This window comes from Narcine bancroftii, chromosome 1, assembly GCF_036971445.1.
Source record: "Narcine bancroftii isolate sNarBan1 chromosome 1, sNarBan1.hap1, whole genome shotgun sequence".
Taxonomy (NCBI): Eukaryota; Metazoa; Chordata; class Chondrichthyes; order Torpediniformes; family Narcinidae; genus Narcine; species Narcine bancroftii.
Window position 1 is genome coordinate 19,199,021 of NC_091469.1, and position 15,891 is coordinate 19,214,911.

The 15,891-nt window shown below is 42.1% G+C and overlaps 1 protein-coding gene across 10 annotated transcripts in view; it reads right to left on the reverse strand.

Annotated features, from left to right (window-relative positions):
• Positions 1-15,677, reverse strand: part of LOC138755360 (multiple PDZ domain protein) — a 199,200-nt gene extending 183,523 nt beyond the window's left edge. For all 10 annotated transcript variants that reach the window (XM_069921206.1, XM_069921259.1, XM_069921198.1 and 7 more), the window contains exons 1-2: positions 15,582-15,677; positions 1,845-1,912 (exon numbers count right to left, since the gene is read on the reverse strand). In XM_069921206.1, the coding sequence (XP_069777307.1) occupies positions 1,845-1,912; positions 15,582-15,652 (139 nt within the window). In that variant the 5' untranslated portion in view covers positions 15,653-15,677. The remainder of the gene's footprint in view (positions 1-1,844; positions 1,913-15,581) is intronic.
• Between the last annotated feature and the right edge of the window lie 214 nt (positions 15,678-15,891).

The window sequence follows — 15,891 nt, forward strand, 5'->3', positions numbered from 1 at the left end:
CTATGTTTAATCTTGCTAACCTCTAATATTTATTTTAACATGGACTTTTGAGTGTTTATACAATTTTAAATTTATTATCACCGTACAGTTATTTCTAAACTGAATGGCATTTAACCTGCATTTCTAGTTAATAATGGGAACGTGGGGTGGCCTGACTTCTGAAAGTGATTTTTAGAAAAGTTACTCCCATAATCCTTTGTAATATAGAACCATAGAACATTACAGCACAGAAACAGACACCTTTGGCCCTTCTAGCCTGTCCATAGCCCTCCATGCCTCTTCCATCCATATATGCGTCCAAATTCTTCTTAAATGTGAAAATTGAGTCAACATTTACCACTTCAGCTTGCAGCTCATTGCACACTCCCACAACTCTCTCCGCGAAGAAGTTCCTCTCATGGTCCCCATAAACTTTTTCCCTTTCGCCCTTAACCTATGTTCTCTGCTTTGTATCTCACATTGGATATTAACCAAAATGCACTAAAGCAATGATATACATCCAAAGAAAGGTGAGTGATTCAGAAAGAAATGTATACATGTTTATAATCTATAAAGAATTCAGTCATGTAGAATTTAATTTATTATTGATAACTTTGCAAATGGCAATTAATTTTGTCTGATTATTCTTTACAATTGTTGATCCTCCATTGGCATAACTTGCAGGCTTATCCCTCAACCCTAATTCCACAGAGGGGAAATAAATGTCTTCAGAAATCCAGGGGATGCCAATGACATTCTTTTGAACTCATTACTTCTCAATTTTAGTAGTTCAGCCAAATTTGAAGTACTTCCTGATTATTCTTGATCATATCCAGTTTCACTGTTCTGTTCCCCTTCACTACTCCATTGGCTGCATCTTTTTACTTCGTGAAGAATGGAATTAAGTACTGATTTAGTACCTTAGCCATATCCTCTACTTCAGAAAGAATAATGCCTTTTTAGAACCTAATCAATTACCTACTGATCATTTGCTAAATAAATCAAGATTCTCTGCATTTCCAGTAAGATTCTCTCCATATCCGGCTGACCGGCTGCATCACGGTCTGGTATGGGAATATCAACACCCTTAAGCATAAAGCCCTCCAAAAGGTAATGGACACAGCCCAGGACATCTCAGGCAAAACCCTCCCCACAATTGAGTACATCTACAGGGAACACAACCATCAGAGAGCAGCAGCAGTCATCAAAGACCCTCACCACCCAGCATACACTCTGTTCTCACTGCTGCCATCAGGAAAGAGGTAGAGGTGCCATAAGACCCACCACCAGGTTCAGGAACAGTTCTCTACCATCAGACTCCTCAACAACAAACTCAATCAGGGCCTAATTTAAGGACTTTTACTTGTGCACTTTATTGATTTTCTTTGCTCTCCCTGTATTACAGTCAGTCAGTTTGCATTTCTTATCTGTTTACCGTTCTTTTGATGTTCACGCTATATACAGTTAAATTTTGCACTACCAATTAGTAGTAATTCTGCTGCACCCGCAGAGTTGTATGTGTTATCACTTATGTACTCTGACATTAATCTGAAATATATACTTTATCTGTCACTTAATACTTTATTAGCATTGATAACTGCTGCTTTCAGTCTGATTTAAATTAAAGACCAAAAAAAGTGTTAAATCAGAACCATTCATGCCTCTGACCCATTTGTAAATGGTTGTGTTATAATGATTTCATTTCTCCCAAACTATTTTCAGGCTGGAGCTATAAGACAGTTGACTCAATCAGTGCACTGCACTGCATAAGCACCGTTCCAGCAGCATCAGTAGTATTACACAATTCTAGATACCAGTAACTAACAAGAACTATTCATTTTATGAAACATAACTTAAGAACTTACCCAAGCCTTCCAACATGTTTCCAGCATCAAGATAAACCAAAACTGCAATCAGAAATACAATATTGCTTCTGAAAGAAAATGCAACAAAATAATACTGGAACATTAAAATATAGTCAGGAAGCTTTTTAGTTGAAGCTTATTATCAATGTAATGCCTTTTAATGTTATCAATCTATGTGCAGACAGAAAAAATTGCCCTACTATATTATACAGACAATTGAAAATAATTTGAATAGAGACTTGTAAACCAATGCAGTGAGTGTTAGTACTTGGTATAATATTGGGAATATTCCAAATACAGCAGACAACAAATAATTACAAATTGCCCATCAAAAAAGTCACGGCAGTGAGGACCATGTTATTTGAATCCAAGATTAGTCTCTTCAAAGCATTGTTACAGCCATGTCAAAAACAATGGTCTTTTAATATGAAATTAACAAACATGCTGCATGAAGCCTATTGTGAATGCAACCATTTCAAAGCACTTTTAATAGCTTGTAAGAATAACAGCATCAGAGCCTTTGAAAAGTGCATAGAGACTCAGTGACTCCTGAGAAACCCAAAATGGAAAGGTAGAAAGAAAAAAACAAAAAGGGAAAGAAGAGAGAGATAAACATAAGTTGAGTGTCACCAACTTTGTTTCTATTGGAGGAATACACTTAGTCTCCTTGAAGTTAAGTTTCTGTAATAGATAAGAAGTGGACGCTATAAATGAGGCTCAATTGTGGTTTGATTTTTTTTGTTTTATGACTTGTGTATTGCAAAATATCACAAAATTCAAAAACTTTTACATTCCTTATATAGATGATGGTCTGAATGAATCACTAGACTGCTATTTCTGCTTGTAAAAGAAATGCTACGTGACAAAATTTCCAGGAAAGAAAGAAAACAGAATTGGCAACCCAAATTCACAGAATCAATGTGAAATTCAACTTGGAAACCAGTCCCTTTCACCAGCTGGTTCATGCTGACTGCCAAGGAATTATTTTTAACAGTAATACTTCTCAACTTATTTTCATTATTTGCTACCTAATTCAACCAGTCACCAACAGTAGCCAAATAACATCAACACAAATTTGGGAGGAAACCCATGCAATTGTGGAGAGAGCATGCAAACTTCTCAAAGACAGCACCTGAGGTCAGAAATAAACCTGGGTCAGTGGAGCTTTGAGAAGCAGCCAAACAAGTTGTGCCATTATGCTACCCCAAAGTCAAAATTAAAGAATGTCATGATGCTTGACAGGATTCAATTTTTAATCCCATAAGCATTAATAAAGCTGTTATCACTATAAAATATTACAATATATGTGCATAATTAATTATTGGAATGCATTCATGCATAGGGGAATGCTCTACATAACACAATTTTAGGGTCAAATTTTTAAAAAATTCTGCAGAACATTCAGATCATAGACAGCTTTGAAAAGGCCCTTTGACTCAACTCATAAGGCATTGGAGCAGAAATGGGCTATTCATCTCACTGAGTCTCCCTCGCCATTTAATCACAAGTTGATCCATTTTCCCACTCAGCCCCACTGTTTTGCCTTCTCCACATATCCTTTGATGCCATGGCTAATCAAGAACCTATCAATCTTTGCCTTAAATACAACCAATGACTTAGCCTCCACAACTGCCTGTGGCAACAAATTCCACAGATTTACCATCCTCTGACTAAAGAAATTTCTTCACATCTCTGTTCTTAGTGGACATCCTTCAATCCTGAAGTTGTCCTCCCTTGTTGTAAACTTTCATACCATGGGAAACAACCTTTTTACATCTATTCTGTTCATGTCTTTCAAAATTCAAAATGCTTCAATTAGATATCCCTCATTCTTCTAAATTCCAATTAATACAGGCAAAGAACTGTCAAATGTTATTCATATAACCCTTACATTCCCAGATCATCCTAATGAGCCTTTGAACCTCCTCCAACTACAGCACGTCTTTTCTTAAATGAGCCCAAAACTGCTCACAATACTCCAAGTGAGATCACATCTTGCTTTATAAAGCCTCAACATCACATCCCTGCTTTTATATTCTATTTCGTTTGAAATGCATTATATTTGCATCCTTCACCACCATCTCAACATATATGTTTCCCTGGACAAGGACTACCAGGACCCTTTGCATCTGGATATTTTCAATTTTCTCCCCATTTAACAAATAGCCTGCCCATTTATTTTTTTCTACCAAATTGCATGATAATACACTCTCCGACATTATATTGCATTTGCCACATTCTCCTAATCTGTCCAAGTCCTGCAGCCTCTGTGTCTCCTCTCCCTGGTTGCTGATGTGCCTTCCCTCTCTACTCCACACATTACCTCTTGCCTTGGGACTGTGCTCCTCTCCCCACCCACCTTTTTGTTCTGATGTCTGCCAAAATTTTTCCATACCTTGATAAACTGTTCAAGCCCGAAACATTGGTTACGTATTTTTAGCTTTGCTATATAAAGTACATTGTTTGACCTGCTGAGGTTTTACTTCAACCACGGCGACAGCAGACTTTTGTGTTTTACTTGTGTCTTCTCTACGCTACCTGTGTTTCATCTGCAAACTTGGCCTCAAAGCCATTCATTCCACTATCCAAATCATTAATATACAACATAAAAAGAGGCAGTTCCAACATTGACCCCTGTGAAACACGACTAAGAAATGGCAGTCAATCAGAATTTTATGCTTGTATTCCAACTCGCTGTATTCTGCCGATCAGCCAATGTTCTACACATGTTTCCTGTTATACCATGGTTCTTATCTTGTTAAGTCACCTCATGTATGGCACTTTGTTAAATGCCTTCTGAAAATCCAAATGCGCAACATCCACCGCATCTCCCTTATCTCGCCTGCTTGTCACTTCCTCAAAAAATTCCAAAAGGTTTGTCAAGCAAGATTTTCCCTTAAGGAAACCATGCTGACTTTGGCCTATCCTGTCACGTGCCTCCAAGTACTCCGTAACCTCATCCTTTACAATCAACTCTAATTATCTTCCCAATCACTGACATCAGGATAACCAGCCTATTATTTCCTTTCTGCGGCCTCTCTACCTTCTTGAATAGTGTGGCGACATTTGCGATTTTCCAGACTTCGAGACCGTGCCAGAATCTATTGAGTACTGAAAGATCATTACCAATGCCTCCACAATCTCTACCACTATCTATTTCAGGAACCGAGAGTGCAATCCATCTGGTCCAAGAGACTTATCTGCCCTGACCATTCAGCTTTCAGTGGACCCTCTCCCTTGAAATACTAACTACACTTACTTCCTACTTTGGCCAGATCCTCTCTCATGCCACTGTAATTCCCTTTTCTCGACTGAAATAGCGACACATCTGATGTTATTCTCTCCTTGTAAAATCTCAAATTGAACTTAATTATTTGTGATCTCTACCCCCAATGGTTCCTTTACTCTTGGCCAGGGCTTCCAAAACTTTTTTAGCTCGTGGAACTCTTTTGGTGAGCACTTGGAAATTGCAGAACCTGTAGTTACAAATTGGAAGCCGACCAGAAGTAGCATGGCTTCCACTTTCGCGGTTTGAGCATGATGGAGTCAAATTTAAATTATTTTTTCTTAAATACTAAGTAATCTGAGGCAGTGCTTCCAAAACCCTATTTCTTCAGAATTTGATTTATTTTGTTTCAAATTAATATTAACTAAATTGCAAATACAAATATCACCAATCTCCAAGACCCCAAATGCCCACCTTCACCATCCTTCCAAAGGCATGTTTCTAACCAGTCCCCAGCCGTTCATAGGTCAGATCTCCCAACTCCTCTGTTGCGAGTATCCACCTCAGACCTGGCTTTGCACAAGTGGAGCTTGCATCCCAGCCCCTGCTGCCCACAGGTCCAAGATTCCAACACCTCCATCACTAACCCCCATTCTAGTCACCTCCGCCAGTAACCCTGACTGCAAACATACGATAGCAGCAGTCACCTCCATCGACGCAGGTCCCGGCCCTGACCAACACCATTCCAGTGCCCACATTAACTCCATCACAGGTTCCCGCACCAACATTAGTGAGATGAAGGAGAGGGAGGAGGGAGGGATTGAGCAAGTAAGTGAGAGAGAGAGGGAAGGGAAAGGAGCGAGTGAGCAAGAGTCAGCAAAAGCCATTTCCACTGTACTGCACATGTGGCATGTCTTTCAATTTAAATTTTTTAAATGTGGCCAGTCTCGCCCCAAAAGAAATCTGAGTCTCATTGGTTGAAAATGGCACCTCGAGGCCTGGCATCTGATGTTAGGCCTGAAGACACCATTTTGTTTGTTAGGGCCAAAGCAACTTTTTTCTGCCATCGTAGAAACACAGAGATTTAAAGACACAGGTTAAAAAGTAATTTAAAGAAAAAAGTTATTACTACTCATTTCGTCTGCGGAACCCCTACACCTTTCCGCTGAAGACAGTTTGAGAAATGCTGCTCTATGCTGTCTAATCATGTTGGGTCCATTACGTCAACACCCAATACAGTACAGCTGATTCCCTAAGCTGCTCTAAAAATCCATCATGTAGGGTTTTGACAAAATCTCTCTTTTGAGATTTTTAGCAATCTACTGCATGTTAAAATCCCCCATGACTGCCATAACATTGATCTTATAACGCACGTATCTCCTATTGAAATTTGTTGTCCATATTTTGGCTACTCTTTGGAGGTTTATATCTAACTGTCAAGTGTCTTTTTACCCTTGCAATTTCTTAACTCAACCCACAATGATTCTATATCTTCTGATCCAATGTCAACTCTTTTCTAATGATGTAATTATGTTCCTTACCAACAGAGACATTCTGCTCCCTCTGCTTACCTGCCTATTCTTTTGATACACTGTGTATCCTTAGTCAGTCAGCTCCCAATGACATCCATCATTTAGCCACAGCTCTGTGATTGCCACAACATACCTGCCAACATTAGCTGTACAACAAAATCATCCATTTTAGTTATTATGCTGCGGGCATTTAAATACAAAACCTTTAGCAGTTTATTTGTTACATTAGACTGTGTCCCTGCTGCATGGCAATGCCTCCCAAAGGCTGCAATTTTGCCCTATCTGCCTGCCCTTCCACACAAACTCTATATCAGCTGTCCCTATTTGTCTGCTTCTTCACTTTGGTTCCCACTCCCCTGCGAATCTAGTTTAAACCTTCCCACCCCCAACAGCATTAGAAACCTCCTTGTCAAGATACTGTTTTCCCTCAAGTTCAGGTGCAATGATTCCCACTTGTACAGGTCATCACTTTCCCAGAAAAGGTTCCAATGATCCAAGAATTTGAAACCCTGCACCATCTCCTCAGCCACACGTTTGTCTGCATAATCTTCCTGTTCTGACCCTCCCAGGCTCATGGCACCAGGAGTAATCCAGAGATTACCATCTTGGAAGCCCTGCTCTTCAGCCTCTTTCCCATCTCCCTAAAATTACCTTGCAGGACATCTAGCCCTTTCCTGCCCATGTCATTGGAACCAATATGTGCCATGACTTATGGCTGATCATCTTCCCCTTAAGAATAATCAGCTCAGACATATACTGGAGCCTTACACCCAGGAGGTAACATACATCCTGAAGTCTCTTTTGCGGCCACAGAATCACCTATCTGTTCTCCTTTTATTGAGTTCTTTATGACTATTGCTCTATCTGACTTTACCCGCACCGTATTCCATGTAATGGCATCATTATCATGTGATAATAACAGTATATTAATAACAGCAAAACTTCGTAACATCAACAGATTTGTGGCATTTTCAATAGTATCTAAGCATATAAAACCTACGACCCAAGGACCTCACTGCCACGTCCCAGCTTGCTTGGCCACGGCACACGAACCATGGGTGTAAAGGGTGGGGCCAGTACTACGCACACTGCCCTCCACCTAAAAGCTCCTTTGCGCAGGCCCGAGGACATGTCCACGTCCTCCCCCTCCACGTCCCACCCCCTCAAAAGATGCTCACAAACTCAAGCTAGCATGCTGGAACATCAGAACCATGCTAGACAAGGCTGACAGCCACTGACCTGAACGTCAGTCAGCCCTCATCGCACATGAACTCCTCAGACTTGACATCGACATAGCCGCTCTCAGTGAAGTCCGCCTTGCAGATGTAGGCAGCCTCCAAGAACGCGGTGCGGGCTACACACTCTACTGGTCTGGCAAGCCTATGGATGAATGACGCCTATCTGGTGTAGGATTCATGGTCAAGAACTCCATTGCCTCCAAACTCAAAAACCTCCCAACAGGCCACTCAGACCGGATCATGTCCATGCGACACCCCCTTCAAAACAAGCGTCGCATCACCCTCATCAGAGTCTATGCTCCAACCCTCCAGGCGGAACAAGCAGAAAAGGACAAGTTCTGCACTAATCTGCGCAACCTCATTCAACGCACCCCTACAGCCGACAAGGTTGTCATCCTTGGCGACTTCAACGCTCGCGTCGGCAAAGACTCAGAAACCTGGCCAGGAATCCTGGGCAAGCATGGTGTCGGCAAGCGCAACGACAATGGGCGCCTCCTGTTGGAGCTGTGCGCAGAACAGCGGCTTGTCATTACAAACACCCTTTTACAGCAGAGGGACAACCTGAAGACTACCTGGATGCATCCCCGATCCAAACACTGGCACCTCCTGGACTACGTCCTGGTGCGAGAAAGAGACAAACGAGATGTTCTCCACACCAGGGTCATGCCCAGCGCGGAATGCCACACTGATCACCGGCTGGTTCGCTGCAAGCTCAACCTTCACTTCAAGGCAAAGTCCAGGAACAGTAAAGCCCCCAGAAAGAGGTTCAATGTTGGAAACCTGCAGTCAGACGAAGTGAGAGGAAACTTCCAGGCAAACCTCAAAGCAAAGTTCGAGGATGCAATCCGCCTCACGGACTCGTCCCCTGAAACCCTCTGGGATCAGCTGAAGACTACCATACTGCAATCCACTGAAGAGGTACTGGGCTTCTCCTCCATGAAAAACAAGGACTGGTTCGACAACAACAACCAGGAAATCCAGGAGCTGCTGGCAAAGAAGCAAGCTGCCCACCAGGCTCACCTTGCAAAGCCGTCCTGGCCAGAGAAGAAACAAGCCTTCCGTCGCGCATGCAACCATCTTCAGCGCAAACTCCAGGAGATCCAAAATGAGTGGTGGATTAGCCTAGCCAAACGAACCCAGCTCAGCGCGGACATTGGCGACTTCAGGGGTTTCTACAAGGCTCTAAAGGCTGTGTAGGGCTCCTCACCCCAAGTCCAAAGCCCGCTGCGCAGCTCAGACGGCAAAGTCCTCCTCAGCGACAAGATCTCCATCCTCAACCGATGGTCAGAACACTTCCAATCTCTTTTCAGTGCCAACCGCTCAGTCCAAGAATCCGCCCTGCTCCAGCTCCCTCAACAGCCCCTAAGGCTAGAGCTGGATGAGGTCCTCACCCGGGAAGAGACATATAAGGCAATTGAACAACTGGAAAGTGGCAAAGCACCAGGTATGGATGGAATCCCCCCCAGAGGTCTGGAAGGCTGGCGGCAAAACTCTGCATGCCAAACTGCATGAGTTTTTCAAGCTCTGCTGGGACCAAGGAAAGCTGCCTCAGGACCTTCGTGATGCCATCATCATCACCCTGTACAAAAACAAAGGTGAGAAATCAGACTGCTCAAACTATAGGGGAAATCACGCTCCTCTCCATTGCAGGCAAAATCTTCACTAGGATTCTCCTAAATAGAATAATACCTAGTCTCGCCAAAAATGTTCTCCCAGAATCACAGTGCGGCTTTCGCACAAACAGAGGAACTACTGACATGGTCTCTGCCCTCAGACAGCTCCAAGAAAAGTGCAGAGAACAAAACAAAGGACTCTACATCACCTTTGTTGACCTCACCAAAGCCTTCGACACCGTGAGCAGGAAAGGGCTTTGGCAAATACTAGAGCACCTCGGATGCCCCCCAAAGTTCCTCAACATGTTTATCCAACTGCACGAAAACCAACAAGGTCGGGTCAGATACTGCAATGAGCTCTCTGAACCCTTCTCCATTAACAATGGCATGAAGCAAGGCTGCGTTCTCGCACCAACCCTCTTTTCAATCTTCTTCAGCATGATGCTGAAACAAGCCATGAAAGACCTCAACAATGAAGACGCTGTTTACATCCGGTACCGCACGGATGGCAGTCTCTTCAATCTGAGGCACCTGCAAGCTCACACCAAGACACAAGAGCAATTTGTCCGTGAACTACTCTTTGCAGACGATGCCGCTTTAGTTGCCCATTCAGAGCCAGCTCTTCAGCGCTTGACGTCCTGTTTTACGGAAACTGCCAAAATGTTTGGCCTGGAAGTCAGCCTGAAGAAAACTGAGGTCCTCCATCAGCCAGCTCCCCACCATGACTACCAGCCCCCCCACTTCTCCATCGGGCACACAAAACTCAAAATGGTCAACCAGTTTACCTATCTCAGCTGCATCATTTCATCGGATACAAGGATCGACAACGAGATAGACAACAGACTCGTCAAGGCAAATAGCGCCTTTGGAAGACTACACAAGAGTCCGGAAAAACAACCAACTGAAAAACCTCACAAGATAAGCGTATACAGAGCCGTTGTCATACCCACACTCCTGTTCGGCTCCGAATCATGGGTCCTCTACCAGCATCACCTACGGCTCCTAGAACGCTTCCACCAGCGTTGTCTCCGCTCCATCCTCAACATTCATTGGAGCGACTAAGGAGCGACTTCATCCCTAACATCGAAGTACTCGAGATGGCAGAGGCTGACAGCATCAAATCCACGCTCCTGAAGATCCAACTGTGCTTGGTAGGACACGTCTCCAGAATGGAGGACCATCGCCTTCCCAAGATCGTGTTATATGGCGAGCTCTCCACTGGCCACCGTGACAGAGGTGCACCAAAGAAGAGATACAAGGACTGCCTAAAGAAATCTCTTGGTGCCTGCCACATTGACCACTACCAGTGGGCTGATATTGCCTCAAACCGTGCATCTTGGCACCTCACAGTTCGGCCGGCAGCAACCTCCTTTGAAGAAGACCACAGAGCCCACATCACTGACAAAAGACAAAGGAGGAAAAACCCCCAACACCCAACCTCAACCAACCAATTTTCCCTTGCAACCGCTGCAACCGTGTCTGCCTGTCCCGCATCGGACTTGTCAGCCACAAACGAGCCTGCAGCTGACGTGGACATTACCCCTCCATAAATTTTCGTCCGCGAAGCCAAGCCAAAGAAGAAGAAAGAAGCATGCCAATGCACAACAGTATGTTTTCTTTTCCAGAGATTTATTTACAAGAAACAATGCAAGTCTTTTGGATTTGCCTGTACCATTGCACTATTGCATTTTGCCGGGTTTCCAGGTTTGCTGCAGCCAAAGACTCTCATGCACATTAAAACTCAAAGACAGACTTTCTTACTCATGAACCAGTTGCAGTTCCTTCGTACAAAGCAGTAAAGTGACACAACTAGTCAAAAGGGATGGGAAACCACAAGAACTATGACAAACCATGCAGCTCACTTCTCAATGAAAACAAATGCACTCCAAATACACTATATTAGTACTGCATAACTCTGAACTGCAAGTTGCTGTTGAAGTCAAGAAACAGAAAGAATGAAATGCCTCAGGGTAATGAAGTCCAAATGGTATCCTTTTCCCTCTGCCTCACAATGCCAAATCAAACTGAAGGCAACCATGTCTCCCAAGTAATTGTGGACTCTGTGGATTAGGATTTATCTTTGTCATCTGAAAATTGTCTGCCCTAATTATGAAACTTCTGATTTCCCAAGACACAGAAAACTTCAAGTACACTGTTGTCTCGCATATGGAATATAAAATGTCTTCTTAGCAGCACTGTGAGATCAAAGATAACTTGTTTCTACTCTAAGACAGTTGATGAGTCCAATAAAAATCACCGGTTCTGCCAAAGGTGATACTTGACCGGGCAAGCAAATAAGACTGCTTTTTTTCTTGGGATTTGCCTGGTCAGTGCCTTTCTGTTGTAACTTCTCTACCTTTCGTCGTCACAAGCTAAAAATTATTGAGTTGGTGAGAATGTCTATTTATTTTCAAAGTCACTTCAAGAGGGTCCTTGAATCCTTTTCTCTATTCTCCAAAGCTAATTATACACATAGTGTATCCCATACTACATAGTTGGTTGATCATGGAATGCAGTCTCAATCCTAGGGATTTTGTTTTTCTCTGGAAGAATGTGCTCATATTGGTTCATTTATCCTTCTAATGGATTTGGAAGATCTTCCAAAAGCATTACAGTGCCTTTTCTTCAAACATTTTAAAAATACCAGACTACTGTACTGATGCTTGTAATACACCACTAATAATAGTTTGCCAATGAACATGAATATTTACTCTTACTCTCTCCTTTGCCCTTTCAGCAATTCTTTGTACATACTCTTTCCTGCTAATGGTTCATGTAATAACCTTTTGTGAAGTACATTATCAAAAATCTCAAATGTGTCAAATGCTCATAAAATGGGAACAGAAGTTATGGGAAGCGTCTCAAAATGATTACAGAAATGCAGCAGTGTCCCCAAAATATGATTCCGTCTTGGGTCACTTTTATTTTCCGCAATGATTTGGATTTGAATGATAAACACCTCAGAGAACAGGTACAGGGAGAGACAAGTGGGGGTGGGGGAGAGGGGGAGGTAGAGAAAAAGTAAGGAGTTGGTAATGATGAACAATGCAATTTAGGTGGGGGCTACCTAAATGGTAAACAAGATGCTCATGTCACTGAGATAAAGCTATAGACTAATGTAGATCTGCTGGCAACAGTTTTTTTTAAATTTAGAAATACAGCACAGTAACAGGCCATTTCTGCCCATGAGTCTGTGCTGCCCAACTTACACTCAATTAACCTACATCCCAGTATGTTTCGAATGGTGGAAGGAAACCTGAGCCCCCCAGGTAAAACCCACAGGGAGAACGTATAAACTTCTTACAGACAGCACAGAATTTGAACCCCGGTCCTGATCGCTGGCGGTGTAAAGGCATTGTGCTAACTGCTGCGCCAACTGTGCCACCCCAAATTGATGAAAGAATGGCACTAGTGCATGTTAGGATACAAAAATAAGTGGATGCATTTAGGTTGACAGAAGTATACTGGGCAGAAAGGAAAAATTAAGCCTGAGAGTGAAAGAAGCACAGATGAGAATTTTGACACCAAATGTGCAAGACAGATTCAGCGAAATGAAATGCTAAAAAGGTGATAGAGAGATAGATGACAGCAATTGAATTCAACGTCAAATAAAATGCCAAAACCCAAGTAAGGGGATAGAATTAGTTATGTTTGTAGTTTATATGGAACACTTGGTTATATGGCAAGACTTGCAGAGTATAAAAGGCAAGATATAATGGTAAGTCAATATTCAGGCAGAAAATATTCAGATTCACTACAATGTTGACTAATAAGAGGGAATACAACAATAAGCAGCAGTAGATTTCATCCATTTCAAACACATTGAATTAAACCATGTTAAAATTTCCTTAACATAAATATTCTTCTATTTTTAAGATATTAAAAATAGTTCATTACTTGTTAAATCTAATAAAATCCACTCATGTTGGTTAATATGCTCCGTAAATTCAAAAACTTACTGGATATACTAATTTATCTGAATTTATATGAATGTCTGATTTAATCCATTCTGCCACTTCACATCAGCAAACCTGTTTATGCTACCAAAGTCTCAACTGCCTACCCAACATTAATTGTGAAAATAATTCTACCTTTAATTATGTAATGCCCTGACCATCCAGTATATCATAAACTATTACGTTGCATTCCCATTGCTGACCACCTTGCAGTTGCAACTCAATAATACTGTCACATTTTCCAAGATGAACCTATGCTTGCAGTCACTATAGTCTGTGTGTGTGTGTCCTGTAGTAATATTACATGACTTTTAATAAATGCAGAATGAAGGGAAATTTTAAAGTGCTGTTTAAAATAAGAAATCACTGGATTTAGTAGAGAAAATAGGAACTCCAGTCTAAATAGCATGTTAAATGTGTGATATCTGGCCATGGTTTATGCTCTTTGTCTCTGAACTATATTCCTTTGCATGTAATGGAATACTTTTTTGAATGCAGAATAGACTGTGGTCCCACAAATATACAATATGTTCTGTGTTGCTAACCAAAGATGAATTTCAATCATAATAAAAGTAGCCAAATCTAGAAAGTTTTAGAGGAAATAAAACCATCTGAATTAATTTGAGAGGAGAAAAGAAGCTTTCTGCAAAAGTCTTCCATTGTATAATGAATAACCAGAGTCGATGAAGCACATAAATAACCCTAATTGTAAATGCAGCCTCTTCAAGCAAAAGAGCAGCAGACATTTCACCCTTAGGTTTGGCCATAATGGCTGAAAATGAGAACAAAAGAACCAGACAGGCTAGGAATAACAAAATAGAAAAAAATAAATAGGTGCTCCAGCGAACTCCAGCTAGATAACTACCGTGGAATAACCAACACTGAAAACGTTTTTTTTTCCTCCGCAATAACAAATTACTGGAATTTTAAAAGTTTAAATATTAAGAAAAAAAATGAGCATACAGAGAGAGTCTAAGAGGCATCAGTACAAAGAGGCAATGAATAAAAAGATACCAAGTGGTGATAGTGAGTGACAACAATAATCCAGTGAGATGTAGGGAAAAATGAAAAAGAAACCCATCAAGAGGATAAGAGCAACAGTAAAAACTAACTATTTAAAGTGTTACTTTTAGTTAAATTGATTTTCATTAGTGAAATTAACTTGGTGTTTATTTCTGTGACTTAGATTTGTATAATTTCTAATTCAATTTTTTTTTTCCCCAGATTTTCATGTATTAGCTCTGACAAAGTGTTTCAGATCGTTTCTGGTGAACTGCCAAGTGTTTTCTGCATTTTTAAAATAAATTTCAGACATCAGTTTCTTAAATATATCAGTATTTCAGACCACGTGGAGCATGGGAGTACCGCAGCAAAGAAAACAAACAAGATAAAGATTTAAAAGAACAGCACTGTCGACTTAAGAGAAAACAAATGGACACATTAATTACCATTGTAGTACACTCTGCATACAATCTAAATTCCATGCATTGGTAGCGGGCGTAAATTGAAGCAACAAGGGGATATTAAAACACCATTTTTTTTTAAATAAAATGAATTACTCGTGAATGAAATGATATTCAGTGGACATTTGGGGGTTAACGTCATCAAACAATTTGCAATGTATCAAACTAAACAACAGTTGTTACATGTGTCTAACCAAAAAGTAACCACACTTCAAAAGTCACTTTGTTCAAATTCCTTCCTGCTTTCAACTATAATCTCCATAATTTCCCAACACAAACACGCCATAATTAAACCGAGACACTGATACATTTTAATATAACAACAAACAGACAATGTTATTTCATCTCCTGCCTATGGCCAATGAGCTCTGATCAATAGGTCTTTGCACGAAGGAGCTCGGATTTATTAACCATGGCTTTGCAGTTTAAGACCGAGCCTGGGATCGGTCGGGTAAATCCCTGTCGCCACCAGAAATATGCGTGGGAGAGAGAAGAGGATTTCGGCGCATCCCTGCAGTTGGGAACCAAGGCGGGGTCGGCACGGCCACCATCCTGCAAACGGCTGACCAAGGGGAAGGGGCTCTTCCCCGGCCACCACCGATTCCAGCCGTGCTCTGGGTACCGCCTCATCACTCCTTGGACCAGCTCCACGAAGGCTACGACCAGGAAGCCGGTTTTTAACCGTGTTTTGTTTTATGGTGCGGATTACCCGGCATCAAACGCTCTGCGCACTTCATCCCCGCTCCGCCGCTCGCCGGGAACCGCGCCTGCGCACTTCATCCCCGCTCCGCCGCTCGCCGGGAGCCGCGCCTGCGCACCCCTCGCGCCAGGACGAGCATGCGTGCTGAGCGGCGTCCAGGGGATTTCGGGAGTCAGAACCGTTAGGTGGAAGGAGAGGAGAGAGGACAGGATGGAGAGGAGAGAGGAGAAGGGAGGGAAGAAGGAAGGAAGGAGAGGAGGGGATGAAAGAAAGGAGAAGGGAAAGAGGGGTTGGGAAGGAAAATGACCAGATGAATCTT